The 15,495-nt window shown below is 36.3% G+C and overlaps 1 protein-coding gene across 3 annotated transcripts in view; it reads left to right on the top strand.

Annotated features, from left to right (window-relative positions):
• The window catches only part of PTPN4 (protein tyrosine phosphatase non-receptor type 4), a 142,969-nt gene that overhangs the window by 88,139 nt on the left and 39,335 nt on the right, over window positions 1–15,495 (top strand). For all 3 annotated transcript variants that reach the window (XR_008508494.1, XM_036387030.1, XM_036387029.2), the window contains exons 9-12: window positions 711–798; window positions 1,546–1,634; window positions 6,908–6,971; window positions 13,014–13,186. Coding sequence is in view for 2 of the 3 variants with exons in the window: in XM_036387030.1 (XP_036242923.1) it covers window positions 711–798; window positions 1,546–1,634; window positions 6,908–6,971; window positions 13,014–13,186 (414 nt within the window). In the remaining variant the exon portion in view is untranslated. The remainder of the gene's footprint in view (window positions 1–710; window positions 799–1,545; window positions 1,635–6,907; window positions 6,972–13,013; window positions 13,187–15,495) is intronic.

Consider the following 15,495-nt stretch of genomic DNA (forward strand, 5'->3'; position numbering starts at 1 on the left):
GAATGTTCTGAGCATAAGGACTTTGTTTTCATGATTCTCTTTCCAGTAAAAGAGTTACTTTAGAAGTAACAAAGTCCTTTTCTTCAATATCTCCTCTTTCCTGTGTATGATTCTCTGACCTTTCAGAAAGAGGAAAAGGCAGTGAAGCAATGGAAATATTTTTTTTTTCAGTATTTAACGTTGTGGTACTTTCCAGTCATGGTTCCTTCCGATTTTAGAACTTAAGTGCCTTTTGTTAATTAAATTTAACAAAATGTAAGCAATATTTATAAAATATTTGCTTGATCAGGTCACTTTTGCTTTCAAAAGTACAGAATGTTACATTAATTTCAGATAAAGGCTTAGAAGATTCTCTTAGCTATGTTAAAGACACTTGAGTGAGCTGATGGTTATTTAAATTACCAATGCCAAATAGAGAACTGTAAAACTAAATTCCAGATTCTAGGGCTCCACAAACATTTAAATGATAAAGTATATTAAAATAAAATGTGTTGTGAGCTCTTGTCAAGACTTCTGTTCTTTTGGAAACATAAATACTTTTCTGTTAAAATTTTTGGGTTACAATCGGTTTATCATAAGAAAGGAAATTCAGATTTCAGGGTGGGGATAGAAGTAGTAAAATGAATGCAGATTTTCTGTCTGCACTCACCTGGGGAGCCTGATGTGGGAGGTCATGTTAGAACATTTCTGATTTAGCTGCTTTCTTTCAGAGGGTTGTCTCCTGCAGAAGCAGAGTTCAATTATCTCAATACAGCACGTACCTTAGAACTTTATGGAGTTGAATTGCACTATGCAAGGGTAAGTTTGGATGAACTAGTGTTGCAATGTAAAAATGTATTCCTCTGAGATCTATGGAAAAATACACTTTTCTTTTTGTGAGCCTTCCTGGTTTTTGCTTACAAGAGAAAATAAGAGAAAAAATATTATACTGTTAAGTGCCTTACTGGGATTTACTGATTGAATATCCACTGTTTCACTATAGAGAGGGTATTTCTTTGCTCATATTTGTGCTTAGTTATCTGTGTGTTAATCGGGTTGAGCTTTGTTGCCTTGAATGCCATATTGAGAGTTCTATAGCAGGTGCTTGATTAGAGTGCAAACATATTTCAAGAAAAAAGTGCTACTTAAATATGCTTGCAATATTGTATGTTTTAGACTCTCCTCTGTGTTCTGAGATTGCAATTTCCTTTCAGGTAGGAATTAAAGTTGCTGGTTGCTTTTAGTGTAGCAAATGCCAAGTCAGTGTATTAGTGCTGCTATTCTTAATAAACCAGAATACCCTTGTCTTTATTTCATCAAAGTAGGTGAAAGACAGAAGATCTAACTTGAGAAATTAAAATTTTGAGGTAGCTTATAAGGAACTCAGAGCAAACATTCAGGTTTGTCCTAAATAGGAGGGAATAATTTAATTTCTTATTTGTCTTATTAAAGCACATTTCCTTCCACATTATTTTGTGTATTTAGAGAGAGATGAGAATGAATATATATGAGGTTTGAAAAGATATTTATACTGTTTTTCAAGTAATTTTCTTTATTCTTTTAAAGGATCAGAGTAACAATGAAATCATGATTGGAGTGATGTCAGGTGGAATACTAATTTTTAAGAACCGCGTACGAATTAACACCTTTCAGTGGTAAGGACAGCTGTTTAATGTTTTTATTTGCTATTTCAAAATATTTTTACCACTCTTAAAAAGACTGAAACTTATGTTGTTTTGTATCACATTGAAATTATTTATCTCATGTGCCATGGGGAATTTTGTGAGGGGGGTTTTGTCCTGGTCTGCATGCTGTGCTGTTAAACAGCTGTATGAATTTCAATACTCTTTTTCTTCGGGGGTTTGTAAGCATACTTTACTTTTAATTAACTATATAGCCAGGGCCAGTGTGATGGGCTAGCTTACAGTCTTTAAAGAGACAGGTGAATTGAAAAATATTAACTAGAGATTGACTGCTTTTACCTGTTTTGTGACCTATAAATTAATTGTACTGTGTGCTTGAAATTTAATGTAGTTATGGTACTTGTGAATAACTGAGGTGGAGCATTTAGGATATTGTCATCTCTTCATCTGTAAATAACCATTTATATTATATGATCAAAAAAGTGCATTTACAGCAGAAAGTCTTTGAATCTCTAAATTTTTTAGAAGTACTCTATAAGCTCTGTGGTGCTCTGCAGAAGTTATGTTGCCTTTCTGGAAATGCCTTTCTTAGTTCCTGCAGAAGTAACCTTCTCTTGGTTTTCTTTGCTGGTTTGGAGTTCACTTTGACAGCCTTATTCCTTGTGTTGCTGAGTTGCTATAGCTGCATTCTGAGTGGGTGAAGTCAGTCATATAAGATTGTCATAGCAGACATTAGTTCACCAGGCACAAAAGCTGTTCGTTCAGGAGAACTGATCAGAACTGTTCATTTGCTACTGATTTTGCATTTTTCTTTGCTGCTGATGTGTGCTTGATCTTTTCTGCAACCCAGTGAATTTCTGAGATATTCTGGTTTTCTGTGCTAAGCTTAGTCTCAAGGTTCATTGTAGGAAGTTAGATATTTTGTGGTTTACCAAGCTGAGAAACAGTGTCATTGGTCAAATTTTAGTTGATTTTCGTAGAGAAAGAAAAGATGAAGCTATATCAAAGTGTTATCTGCAGCCAATACAACTGAATGTGGTGAACATTTTACCTGTATGCCTTTAAAGAAAAATAAGACTGAGACGACTACAAAGCATTTAAATTTCCAGTCTTCATGGTTATTGGGTAAATTAAAACTGGAACTTGCAAAGGTAAACCTGAAACTACTGTACCAGTCAGTCAGACCTGCCCTTATAATAGTGACACGTTCCAGGAGAGATATCCTTCATGTGGTGAGAGTTTTGAGATGTTGGAGCCATTTCTGGGCTAAGGCTGCTTTACAAATGGAATGCTGTAATAATCAGGAAGGTTTTATTTCAGTCTGATTTTACTACTATTATTTTTGGGAAAACAGCAATAGTAGAAATAGGTTCTGTAAATCACACTGGTAAATTACTGAGTACATACAATCTAAGTCATAATTAAGCTACACGTCACTAATGGAAGTTGGAGGTTTCTCTGAGTTCTGCTTCATATTGTTTGCATGCCAGGGATGCTGATCTAAACTTTTAGTGTGTTTTTTTGTGTGTGTGTAATTACCTAAACAGTTCTTCTTTGTATTCAACCGTATCAGCTGACACTAGGGATATTCATTTCTTGCTGTGAAGACTATAGTTCCAACATAATTGGTCTTTACAAAAAAACCCAAAAAAACCAAAAAACCACCCTTCCCCATTTCACCCTGTTAGAGGCTTTCTTTTGCTATGAGTAATAATCTGAAATACCAATTTCCACAATATAGCTCAATAATAGACATATTACCCTTTCTTTCTATCCATAATCATGTTGCTGCTCTTGTGCCACTAGTACTGATACTACTTCTTTTTGCTTCCACTTTTTCTTGTTCCTATGCAGCTGGAGCTCTGTAGTGTCTTCCTAGTGCTTTATAGGTATAGTAGATATTTGGATACCCCTTTTTCAGTACTCCTGAGTTTTGAGACAAGTGAGAGGATAGAAATTCATGTATGCAGGAGGAAATAAAGATTTAACTGTATTGCTTAGAGAAGACTCAAGTAAAATGTTTTTGCCCTCTCACTCTTAATTGATATTATATCTAAATTGCTTTTTATGAACTTTTTGATCATGGGGAGAAATTAAAGAGGAGGAAGACAAGAGAGGAATAGAGGAAAACAAAGGACGCTGCCTTTTATCCGTGTCCTAACTTGATCTTCCTGTATTGTATATAATTCTTCCTTTCCCTAAACTTTGCTACCAGGCACAGAGACCTGGGGATCCAAGGAGATTGAAGACCAAAGGAGAAGATCATGGAGTAGGTCAGCCTTTCCTTTGCTACTAGACCACCTGTTCAGCAGTTGGAAACGTGCTTTCCTTAGCTTCTTGTTTGTGGTTGATGTATCTCTGGAAAGGTTTGATGCCTTTTGCACCCAGTGCCAGTTGTAATTGCAGTTGTGCTGTGCATCTCCTGGTTTTATCCCTCAATGATTAGTGGTACTGTGCTCTTCCTTGGTCATCTGATCCTGCTTACACATCTTGGACACTTCTTCATGTGTTTGAGCCCAGTCAGCAGTTCTGAGTGCATCTTCATGTGTTTGAGCCCAGTCAGCAGTTCTGAGTGCATCTCGGCTCGCCTCTTTTCATGCTTGCATATTTTCTAACACATCAGGATTGTTCTTGATTGAGAAGATTGTCCTTTAATACTGACTACCTGTTCCTCTGACCCAAAGGCAGCTTCTGTGGGATTTTGCCCACCAGAGCTCTGAACAAACTGGAGTTCCTGCTCCTGAACCCATGGTTTAGTCTGCTGCATCCCTCCCCTTCCTTTCAGATCTTTAGCTTCACCATCTCCCAGCTGCTGGAGCCAGCTTGTCTTTGGCTACTCAATCTGGACAATCCTTTCTTGTTTGTGAGTTGAGCTACCTCGAGCATCTTCCCTGGGTGACTGGTTTAGAACCTGTGTCCAAGAGGTCTTGCTCAATAAATTTGCTGGATTGCTCATGTTCTGCTTTATCACCCTCCCTAGGGTTGGGGTGGCAAAGCCCTTGTGAGAACCAGGGCTTGGTATCAGGAGATTCCTTCCACGTGTTCGAGGACAATCTGCATTTTAGACTAGGATTTCAAATATCTCTTCATTTAAAAAGATATATTTTATTATTTAGGATGTCTGAGGTGACTGTAGATGGGAAAACCATACCAGGAAAATAATATTGATGCCTGCTTGTCCTTATGCTTTTCCTTTTATGTCCAGCATTGCCAACAGTCAGAGACAGGAAGCATAGACAGGATGCCTTTTCCTTGGGCTGAGTATGGATGTGCTCACTCAGTGCCTAGCAGGGTGTTAGCACTGCATAGGAACTCTCTCATCTGCTGTATTTTTTTGAAATAGCTGGGAATCAGCTTTGCTGAGTCATTTCTTTGTATTTGAATGGTGCCTCTTTTGAGTTGAATTAGACCTTATTGGCTAATGTTACAGCTTTGAGTCTGTTCCAAATGGTTTCAGGCTTAGAAGTCAGCTGACCTCACTCTGTAAGCCTAAATTATGGGATGACATTAAAACCCTGTATGTATTATTCTCTTTGAGTTTGAAAATCACCAAAAGTAGTAATTTCTTTAGCAGAAAAGGAAACCCCAGAGAGTGAGAGATAGTAAATGTTTTTATAAATGGAATAATTGCTAAGTAAATCTGATATGTTGCAAAGTATATGGAGCTCCATTTTTAGAAAAGGTATATATTAAAATGTTCTTTTAATTGCCCTGTACACCAAAGTGTTAGAAAAATTAGTAAAAACATACTTGTTGATTAGCTGCAGCCTAAAGAGTCTAATATTTTTTTTCTGTTTTTTCCCCACAGTCAGAGTGTTAATAATCACTAGTGTATGTCCTATCCAGCAAACATAGGACCCATCCTACATTATCCTTAAGCAGGTTTTTGTCACAGGAGGTTCTAAGAAGTTTGGTGCATTGCCAGTGGAATAATTTGATTTCAGTAGATAAGATATAACACACCTTTAAGTGTCAAATCCTTGAGAAACTAACTCTGATAGCAAGAATTTGTTAAGAATTAAAAAAAAAAAAACACTAACAAATAGGACAGTTATTGCTGCTGCTTTTTTAAAAAAATGTTTTTATTGTTAACTGTTAAACTAATGGCAAGGCTGGGAAAGAAAAACAAACGGGAAAATATGTAAATAACCATAATTTAAATAGTAATATTCATGGAGTGTCTTTATGTTACTGCAGATAAAGACTCTCCCAACAAATTAGGACATCCCACTTAGGTTCCTGCTCTGAATGTCTGGAGAAAAATGCCCTGGAGAAAAATGTCTTTATTTGATTTAGTTAAGAAGATAATTTCTATATATAGATATCCAACTTAGGTGTCTGTTAATGTTTTGCCTTCTCATCCTTCCTGGTCTAAAGGGTTTTTTATTCAGCAAGTGATAAATATGCAAGTAGTAATTCCAGTCAGTTTGCAGTATTTTATCAGTTGTTCATTTTTCAAGTAACAAAAGTTACCTTGTTTTTCTTTTTACAGTTTGAACCTCACTTTTTTACTTGACCAAAGTGATACTCCTGTATATTTAATAAAATATATGGACTGTCTTCATATTACATTTCTTTGAAGAAGTGTATCAGATTAGATTGTGATGAAAATACAGCCTTTCTTTTCCCATTTTGTATAACTACTATGAGAGTGATCATCTAAAACACTCTGGAATTAGTGTCAGTATTTAATATGTATATAGATAACCTGAAAGGTGAACGTGTCTGTAGGCAGATTTTTCCCTGTCATGTGATATTGTAAATGTTTTTTTTCCTCCTAATAGTGTGATCATTTTTTTAAGATTGTGAGTCCTATCTCTGTGCTTACATCTTATCTTAACTATTTTACTAAAACAAGTTCTGGTAATATTTAAAGACATGTAAGAACATAGAGAAAGAATGTTTTTCAGTGATCAGGTGAAGTTCAAAGGATTTTTTTCATATTCTAAGGGATAATGAAAGCAGCCTGAGAAAAGAGAACATCTGCCTGGAATGACCTGAGGATAGAAAAGCTCTTTGGGCTTTGGAATGGGGAAAAGATACCAAAATTAGCAACTGCCTTGGGTTCGGAATGTAAACAAGTGTATTTGATGGATAACGCAAATACACAGCTCATAAATTTCACATTATACAAACTATTTTATATAATCTTTGATACCTTATTTTTTGTCCATGGAAGGGAAATATGGTCTCTCTAGAAAGTATATTTTCAGTAGGTATTCAAGCCTTTAACCATGATTCAGTGTATGAAATGTTTTAATATTGTGATTTTGTTTTTCATTCAGGTTGAAGATTGTAAAAATTTCTTTTAAGTGCAAGCAGTTTTTTATTCAACTTAGGAAAGAACTGGTGAGTACTGTCTTAAATTTGATCTGAAAGCAATGACATTTCTTCTACTGCCTGTCTGCATTATACTGACTGATACTATGCTGGTTATTTGTTTTTTCTGCAATTAAAAGTCCAGTTTCACCAACATTCTGGCTCTTTCATGTTTCAAATAGACCATTACAATGCTTTATAAGTTTTCTTTTTAATTTGATTTGCCTTTTATTTTAGATGCTTCTAGTTTTACATTTGTATGCAGGAAATGTAACTTGTTTATGTAAGATAAATGTGGAAAAGGTTGAGCATAAATCAATATTATATTTAAATTTCATGAAAAACCAGACTCAAGGGTTTTTTTGAAGCAGCTTAGTGCTGCTTCAGTTGTATATATGCTTGTAAATTAATGTTTGATAGACATGTTGATTTGTATTATTCAGATTTGGTAATACATGATGACTTTATTACTTATATTAAACAGAGGAGATAAGGATTCCTTAGTAGTTTTATGCCTACTTCTGAATTTCTTGTGAGAAAGGTTGGAGCTGTATGTTTCACTGCTTGAGATATGTGTTTGCTACCCCATGAAGCAGCACAGGACCACTGAGCATTTAATTCAGCACGAAATTGATTGTTCTGTGCCCCTGAGAGATGAGCTTCCATCACAGGCATAGCACTGGGGAAAGATGGAGGAATTTATTAAAAATATGAGTATGTGATTAACCTGTCAGATTAGTTAAGAGATTTTTTGCAATTCTTACATCTGAGAGGATTTACTGTCAGGATGGTGAGACACTGGAACAGGTTGTGAATGCCCCAGCCCTGGCAGTGTTCAAGGCTGGGTTGAATGACCTGGTCTGGTGGGAGGTGTCCCTGCCCATGGCAAGTGGGTTGGGATTAGATGATCTTTAAGGTCTCTTCCAGCCCTTAATGTTCTATGATTCTGTGATTTGAAGACCTGAAATGCTAGGTTACAGACTAGATATAAAAGATGTCTCTAGGCAGAAATGCATCTTGAGTACTGTAAGGCTTCGAGATTCCAGGTTCCAGGTTTTGAGACAATGTGGCTAAAGAAGAGAAATACCTGTTCTGTCAGGACAGGCCAGTGTCTGGTGACTGCTACTAGTGCTGAAAACAGGAGCATCTTAAAGGAGTGTCTTAAAAGGGGTATCAACAGGTGTATCTTAAAAGCACATCCTTCAAAATCATGAAGTGAGCAGGTCTGTCAATGTGAGCAGACATCATGCAACATGACCAGAAAAGAGGTGATACAAAAAAGGTGGAGGGGGAATGTTTTATTGGGCTGACACAGTATTTTTGTAAAACCCCACTGGAGCTACAGGCCTCTTCTCAAAGGCAGGCTGAGGTCAAATTTTGTCATTATACCAGTGTGTGTAACTTCCGTTACATTTGCAGGAAAGCTGTATTTGCATGTGAGATGAAAATTTGGGGTTTTTTTGGAATTCAGAAATTATGGACTGCAGTTGTTTCCTAAATTAGAACTTGATGAAAATGCTGTGGTAGCAGAGTTCAGAACCTTGAAGAATAAGATACCTAGATATAAAATAGGATTGGGTACTGGGTACTTGAGTATTTTCTCTACTTTTTGCAGAAAATAAATCTGCTTATAATAGAAGGTAATACTAAGATAGCTTTCTTATTTCTTTGTTGCGTTTTAGTACTCTACATATTGATGCTTGCATGAGAATGTAGTTTATATAATTAATGTAATTTCTCTTCTGAGACATCTTATCCAAGCTGACAAATTAAAAACCTTGTAGTGTTTTTCTTTAAACTCTGTATATCAGATGAAAACTGGTGGCAAGAATTTAATTTTCATTTATTCCATGTCATGAATATCTTAAGATCAAAGCTCAAATTTGGCTTCCACAGAAGTCATACTTCAACTAATTTTTTAATCACAGTTAATATTAAAATTATTGTTTCCAGCGTTACTTTCCCTGACTAGATTCATAGGATAAGATTCATCTATCTCACCTATATTCTGCTTCAGTTAGGTTAAAAGAACATATTTTCCAATTTGTGATACTTGGCTCACCAAAGCTCATCATTACATTTCTTCTGTAATAACCACATGCAAAGGCTGACACATCTTGCCTGAAGAGGAAGTATGTTTTAGGATGGATTAAATTGTTCTCTGGTGGTATATTCTTCATTTTGCTTTTGTTTTCTCTCCCATTAACAATAAAGGGAGCCTAAATTACTCTCTTTAGGCAGCAGAAACTAGGTGAAGTGACTCAGTGATTGCACATTTGGTATGTAAAATATCTCTGGTCTAGTGCTTTGAGTGCATATTTTAAATCACCTATTTACAATATGGCAGGGGAAATAGATTCATGGTATGCTGATGATGTGTTTCAAACTGGTGTGTAAATATATAACAAATTGTACATCTGAGAAACTGCATTTATTTGAATGCAAAGCTGAGATGCTGTAGAATATTAAGTTAGTGGACTTGGGAAAGGAATTTTCCACTGGTTTTATTTTTTCCCAACTGTGTTACATACACTTTTATATAATTCTAAAAAGATATTTTTCAAATACTGCTAATAAGTGCTGAGAGCTTTTAATTGCAACTGTCCTCAAAAGTGCAAGTGCCTTATCTCATAATCGCCTATTAAATTTATTCGCTGACTTGGCACAGCTTAAAGGCATCAACATAAGTAAAGAATTATTTGCCTACTTTCATTAGATTATATCTCTGTTTAAATAAATCACTTAAATGAAGGGAGATAAGGCAGTTGAATGTCACAGTCATTTTCCAGTGGTAGTATAATACAATCTTGAGTGGAAGCTGGTGGAGTATTCTGACAATCATATGACTGGAGCATATATCCACCGGAGTAGGTTTTTTTCCCTGTTGTTTTTTTTATGATTTTGTGGGGGAAAAGTATGTTATATGTGGGACTTCTTCATCCAGCATTAGAAGCCCCCTGAGCTATTACTACAGTAGCATTTTTTTCCATCGTACCTTACTTTGTTCTGCCTGCTCTGTATGCTGCTTCCCTTACATGCTTTGAAGCTGCTTAAGAATAATTCAGTAGTTTCGTTTTTCTAGATGTTTCCCTAAACTTCTCTGGTTGTATTTAGTTGCTTGGCTGTAGTAATATCAATAGCCAGCATCAAGCTCTTAATGCCATCCAGCATGTTTTTGTGATCTTGATTCTTTGACAGCCAAAGAAGCTGTTCAGCATTTTCTTTTGCTCTTCTAGAAAGCAAATGTCCATTGAAAAATTACTTGAGTCTGGAACTAAACAATATGATAGGTTTCTGGCCATAACTGAAACCTAGTTTCAGTGATTTCAGGACAATTGATTTTATTTTTTTTAATTATAGGTTATGTATCTGAAGTTTGTGCTTTGAATTTTGACTGACTTTTTTTGACTGACTTTTAGAAAGAACTTGGTCTGAAATCACAAGGTGGTGCATGGGCTTATCTGCCCAAGTACATACTAGATCTTAAGTGGCACTGGCATTAATTAGATGCCTACCTGATTGCTGCCTAATTTATAAAGCACAGGTCTGTTTGTCTCTCTGAGATAGGGTAGGGAATTTCTGCTTTTTTTTCCCCTGGGATTTTTCCTTGTTTAGCCAAAGTAAAAGAGTAAGTTTTTCAACCTAGTTTCTTTCCTGAGCAGCAAGAGATTGGAGCAATGCTCTGGAGTCACTGTTTCAAAGCAGGCAAAGGTGGGTTTGAAGGAATGACCCCACTCAAGGTGCTTATTCAAGTACTGTGGTGTTCTGTGTGAGAGGAGCACCAATATGCAGGCTGCTTTTTTGTTGGGTTTGCATTTTTAGTAATAGGAATCACAAAGATGACTTGGACTTCACTATATCCTACCTCTATTTTTCTTACTGTAGTTTTGTGCTGGGGCCCAGATCTTCATTACCAGTATTGCATCCCAGCTGCTTCACTCTTCCTCTCCATGGCAAGCAAACTGTTTTCCTCTCTTTAATAAAAACCACAGACACAATTAGTAAGATAATAATTTTGGAACAGAATCCTGCTGTGACTCTCTGACACTGTCTGACACAGCAGACATAACCCCCTGAAATGCCTGCATGTCATTATCAGACTATAGAGCATTCTGCATCTTGCTGGAGCCTTGTGTTGTAAAAGCATTCCTTGGGCTGCAGGGCTGCAGTGTAACTGTCCTGTTACTTTATGTGCTTTCAGCTGAAGTACCATGGATATTACAAATGTCAGCTTGGGGTCCTGTGCTAAGCCCACATTGATTCAAGCCTACTGTTTCCAAGGAATACAGGGGCAGCCTTTCTCTAAATCCAGCAGTAGAACCAGATCTTGCATCCCAGAATCATCAGCTAAGATGAATTTCAAATGCCCAAGTTACACTGGAATATTACAGAGCCTTCAAGGGTGACTAGGGGAGGGATAAGTGCATTTATGAGCCAGTATCATATATTATTCTTTATCTTAAACAATGTTTCCTAGCTGTAATTGAGATGAGGGGTAGGGTTTGAGGATCAGTTCTCCCTACACTGCAATGAAAGCTTTTAAAAGCTGTGAATAGAACTATTGTTAAGGTACCTTTAAAGCTCTAGCACACCAAGTTCCTGTGAAAGTGCTGTCTTGCATTACAATTAAGTTGATCTTGCTGCAGCTCCTTCTCATCCTGCCATACCAGCTCCTCCTTCATGCTTCATGTCTGATCTACTGATCAGATGGTGGAATGAGATTCAGATCAGCTCGTTTCTGGAATACAAACTAGGGGAAACAGCAGGTTATATTTTTTTTCCCCAACCCGTAATTATAATACTTTGAATGACATTAAATGCATGATCACCAGCTCTTGTAACTTGTCAGATTTTCTTATCCAACTGTTTAAAAGGCTGACAGAACATGAGAATTTGCTACATCATGATTACTTGTTGATAGAATCTAAAATTTTAGCTGTTTCATCCTTTACTGGATCCAGATGAAGGCAGTCCATAATTATACATAGTTGCTCTCTTGCAGAATAGTAATCTAGCTTGTTTATATTGTTTGACTTTTATGTTGTTGATAAAGCCTTTTATAACTGCATAGGTAATGGGCTTAATTTCTGTTATCTTGTTTCTGATTTCTGATTTTTAAATCGTTCTGTTCACATGTCTAGAAAATACGGGGAACAGTTGGCGATACATGGAAATTAAAAACACATATAAGTAATCTTTGTAATTGAATTAAAAGATCAGGATTTAGTTTCTTGACTATAATTTCTTGAATTTCATCAATAAGGAGTTAGAATTTGCTGTTTGTTTTAAATCCATTTTATTTTGCTCTAAATTTGTCCGGTGGCTGAAAATAGTGTCATTCTTGTTCCTGAATACAACACTGAGGGAAGAATTGCAGGTCTCTGTGCCTTGGTTTCTCAGAAGATCTGAAGATGGGCAGACCAACAAAAGCTTAACTAGGAAAAGGACTTTACTGCTAAGTTAAATCAGTTAAGGTGTGCAAAATGTTGGGGAGAATTTAGTACTGTGAAGAGAAAAAAAAACGCTGCTGATATTTCTGGACCTACAGAGGTTGTTATCAAGCTCTCTCAACAGGCAGAACAGCTTAGCTTGCTTTGCTATTTTGCTTTTTGCATTTCCCAGGAATCTAATCAATCATTTTGAAGTAGAAATTGTCAGTTGCTCTTGAGATCGATACCTGTTCCCAATCTTCAATTGCCACATGTTCATGACAATTACTCATTTTAGCTGTAGTTTTGAACAGCTCATTGTCTTTGAGCTCCCAAATCACGGAATTCTTTTCATGTAGGTTGGGTCATACCTTTGAGAGTTGTTTCTATATAACTAAACACACCGTTAACCTTTGAACAGGCTGTTTTTAAAACAAAAATAACTCAGGGGAACAAAAAAAATTCTTTAAAGAAATTGTAAAGGTATTCCAAAAGGGTTTGTTGTACATAAAGTTAATAGAAAATTAGAGTCCCACTTCAAAAAGCATTATTAAAAAAAATACCCCAGAGCCAACAATATTTCTTAGTTTCAAAAAGAACTTTGAATAATTCTTATCTAAAATACATTTTTCTAATTTTTTAGCATGAATCTAGGGAAACATTACTGGGATTCAATATGGTGAATTACCGAGCATGTAAGAATTTGTGGAAAGCTTGTGTGGAGCACCACACGTTCTTCCGTTTGGACAGACCACTCCCGCCACAGAAGAACTTTTTTGCACATTATTTCACTTTGGGTTCCAAGTTCCGCTACTGGTAAGTGCTGATTTGAAATATATGGGAAAAAATACGAGTAGTGAGCTCAGGGAATGATCTAGAATCTACATTCAAATGTAATTCAAATAAGTTTTGAATCCTGCAACTGTTCCCCTTCCCTGTTGGCCTGAGTTTCAAATGTCACTAATTTTTTAAGATAGCTTGAAAATACAATTATTACATCATTAGTGGTTATTATTGCACTAGTGCTCTGAGATTGTCTCCCAAGCTGCATTTCTTGGCCTGTTTTCCTGCTGGGTTATGTTTATCTTAAAAATGTTGTCTCAAAATTTTCAAGTCTTTGACCTGGTCTTTTTGAAAACTGTTGAGTCTCAGGTACTGCATGCAGCAACAGCAACAAAACAGACCTAAATAAATACCAAATACAAATCACTGAAAAGAAACTTGTACAAGTAAAGCCCACTTATCTCCATGCATACAAATAGGAATTAGGTGAAAACAAAGGACATAGATGTTCTGTATCAAACCCAGAACTTTAGAAAATGAGGAGGAAATTAAATCCATAACCTTTAAGGATGAACTTAAAATAATAGGCAAAAAGCTTGGAGGTGCACAGAATGACTGTGGAATAACTATAATACCTGTAATGCTGGAGTGGGTGGTTTTGGGTTTTGCTGGTTTGTACTTTTTATTTAAAAAAAAAAAATCTGTTCAGTGACTGAATTAACTGTCTCTGCAAGTAATGCAGAATGCCAGTGGTTTAAATCATGCCTGAAACAGAGAATAACAGAGCTGCTGCTAATCATCCATCTAGAATGGCAGTAGTGTCTGTGACGTACAAAGGGACATGATGAAAAGCTAGACAACAGAATAACAGGCTATTTCTGTCACACTTGTGAATTGCATAAATATATAAAGAGGAAAGTAATTCAGTGGCTAACTGTTTATAGCATCTGTTTTTGACCAGCTTTCACAGCACCCATTTGAGAAACAGCATTCTATGATCAGAACAGTGTTTGAGACTTGACTCAATGTTGCTGTAGAGAATTTCAGGAAGCTTTTTCATTTCTGTAAAGGTTTTGAATCTGAATCATTGTGGTTACTATTACAGCTCTTTGATGATGACATTTAAGTTAAGTTAACATAAGATGAAAAGGGAAACTGCATAAAAACAAGGAAGGTCATTAAAGTTTCTGGAACAGCCAAAAGGCTGGAATTTCTGCAAGTAGTTTGAGAGATTGTTGAGAGGCAGTGTAACAGGAATAACATGGCCCACAAAGAGAGGTTGAGGGCACTAGGCTTGTTTAATCTGGTGAAGAGGAAGCAAAGGGGGATTCAGCAGCAATCCTAAAGCTACTTCAAGGGTAATGTCAGTACTGATGGACCCAAAGGTGCTGGTAACAGGCAGGTGAGATTTCTGAAGATTGAAGATTCATGAAGATTCTGGGTGGACATGAGGCAAAGTGTTTGGTTTTTTCTAGAGCTGTGTTGCTGGAACACTGTTACCTGCACTGGCTGTGGGTTCTTTGTTAGTGGAGGCTTTCGAAAGTCAGCTAGATAAAGCCATGGCCAGAGGTGACCTAGTGTTTGTGGGAGATTGGACTAGAGACTTCTAGCCAACATCTGTATGATCAAAAGGAGTCAGTAAAATACAGAACTGACTGGTCTAGACAGAATTATCTCCACTTCTGAAAGTAATTGAGGATATGAAATTTTTGAACTATTGAATTGTTACATAACCTATTTCTATTGGTCTAAAATACTTCTATGCATCAAATTTTAAAGAATATTTAGGATTTTTTTAATAGAGCTTCCAAGAGGGATCTAGAAGATGGTTAGTGAGCAAAGGTGACTTCTGTACACTGTCATTGGATTTTTCAAAATGGTTCTTATAGTATTTCTCACCAAATACTTGTGAAAAAACATGAAGAGTTTTACTGTGTATTAGCATCTCTTTTAACCAGATGGGAAACAAGCAGGTTCCTTTTTCACAATGGAGGGAAGTTACCACTGAAGCAATACAGAGTTTTGTAGTAAAATCTGAAATCAATAGTAGAAGGTTTTGGTGGTTTTTCACAGTGAGGGGTGAATAGGCAATAAAATAGTAGATCAAGTTCAGTGCTGAAAAAGAGAGAAAATAGCAGGAGCATTCTCTGAAAACCTTAAATCAGTTATTAGTAGCAGTTATAGAAGGACAAATAGAATGATGGAATTATTTGAAAGGAATAGAGGCAAATACAGCCAACTTACTACTTGTTGGAGTTTAAAATGTGTAACCACAGCAATTTAGCTGGCAGCAGGTTTGGAAAGAGAAATTTCCTGGGTTTGCAGCATGGCAGGGGTTGGAG

This window comes from Molothrus ater, chromosome 7 (assembly GCF_012460135.2).
Source record: "Molothrus ater isolate BHLD 08-10-18 breed brown headed cowbird chromosome 7, BPBGC_Mater_1.1, whole genome shotgun sequence".
Classification (NCBI taxonomy): Eukaryota; Metazoa; Chordata; class Aves; order Passeriformes; family Icteridae; genus Molothrus; species Molothrus ater.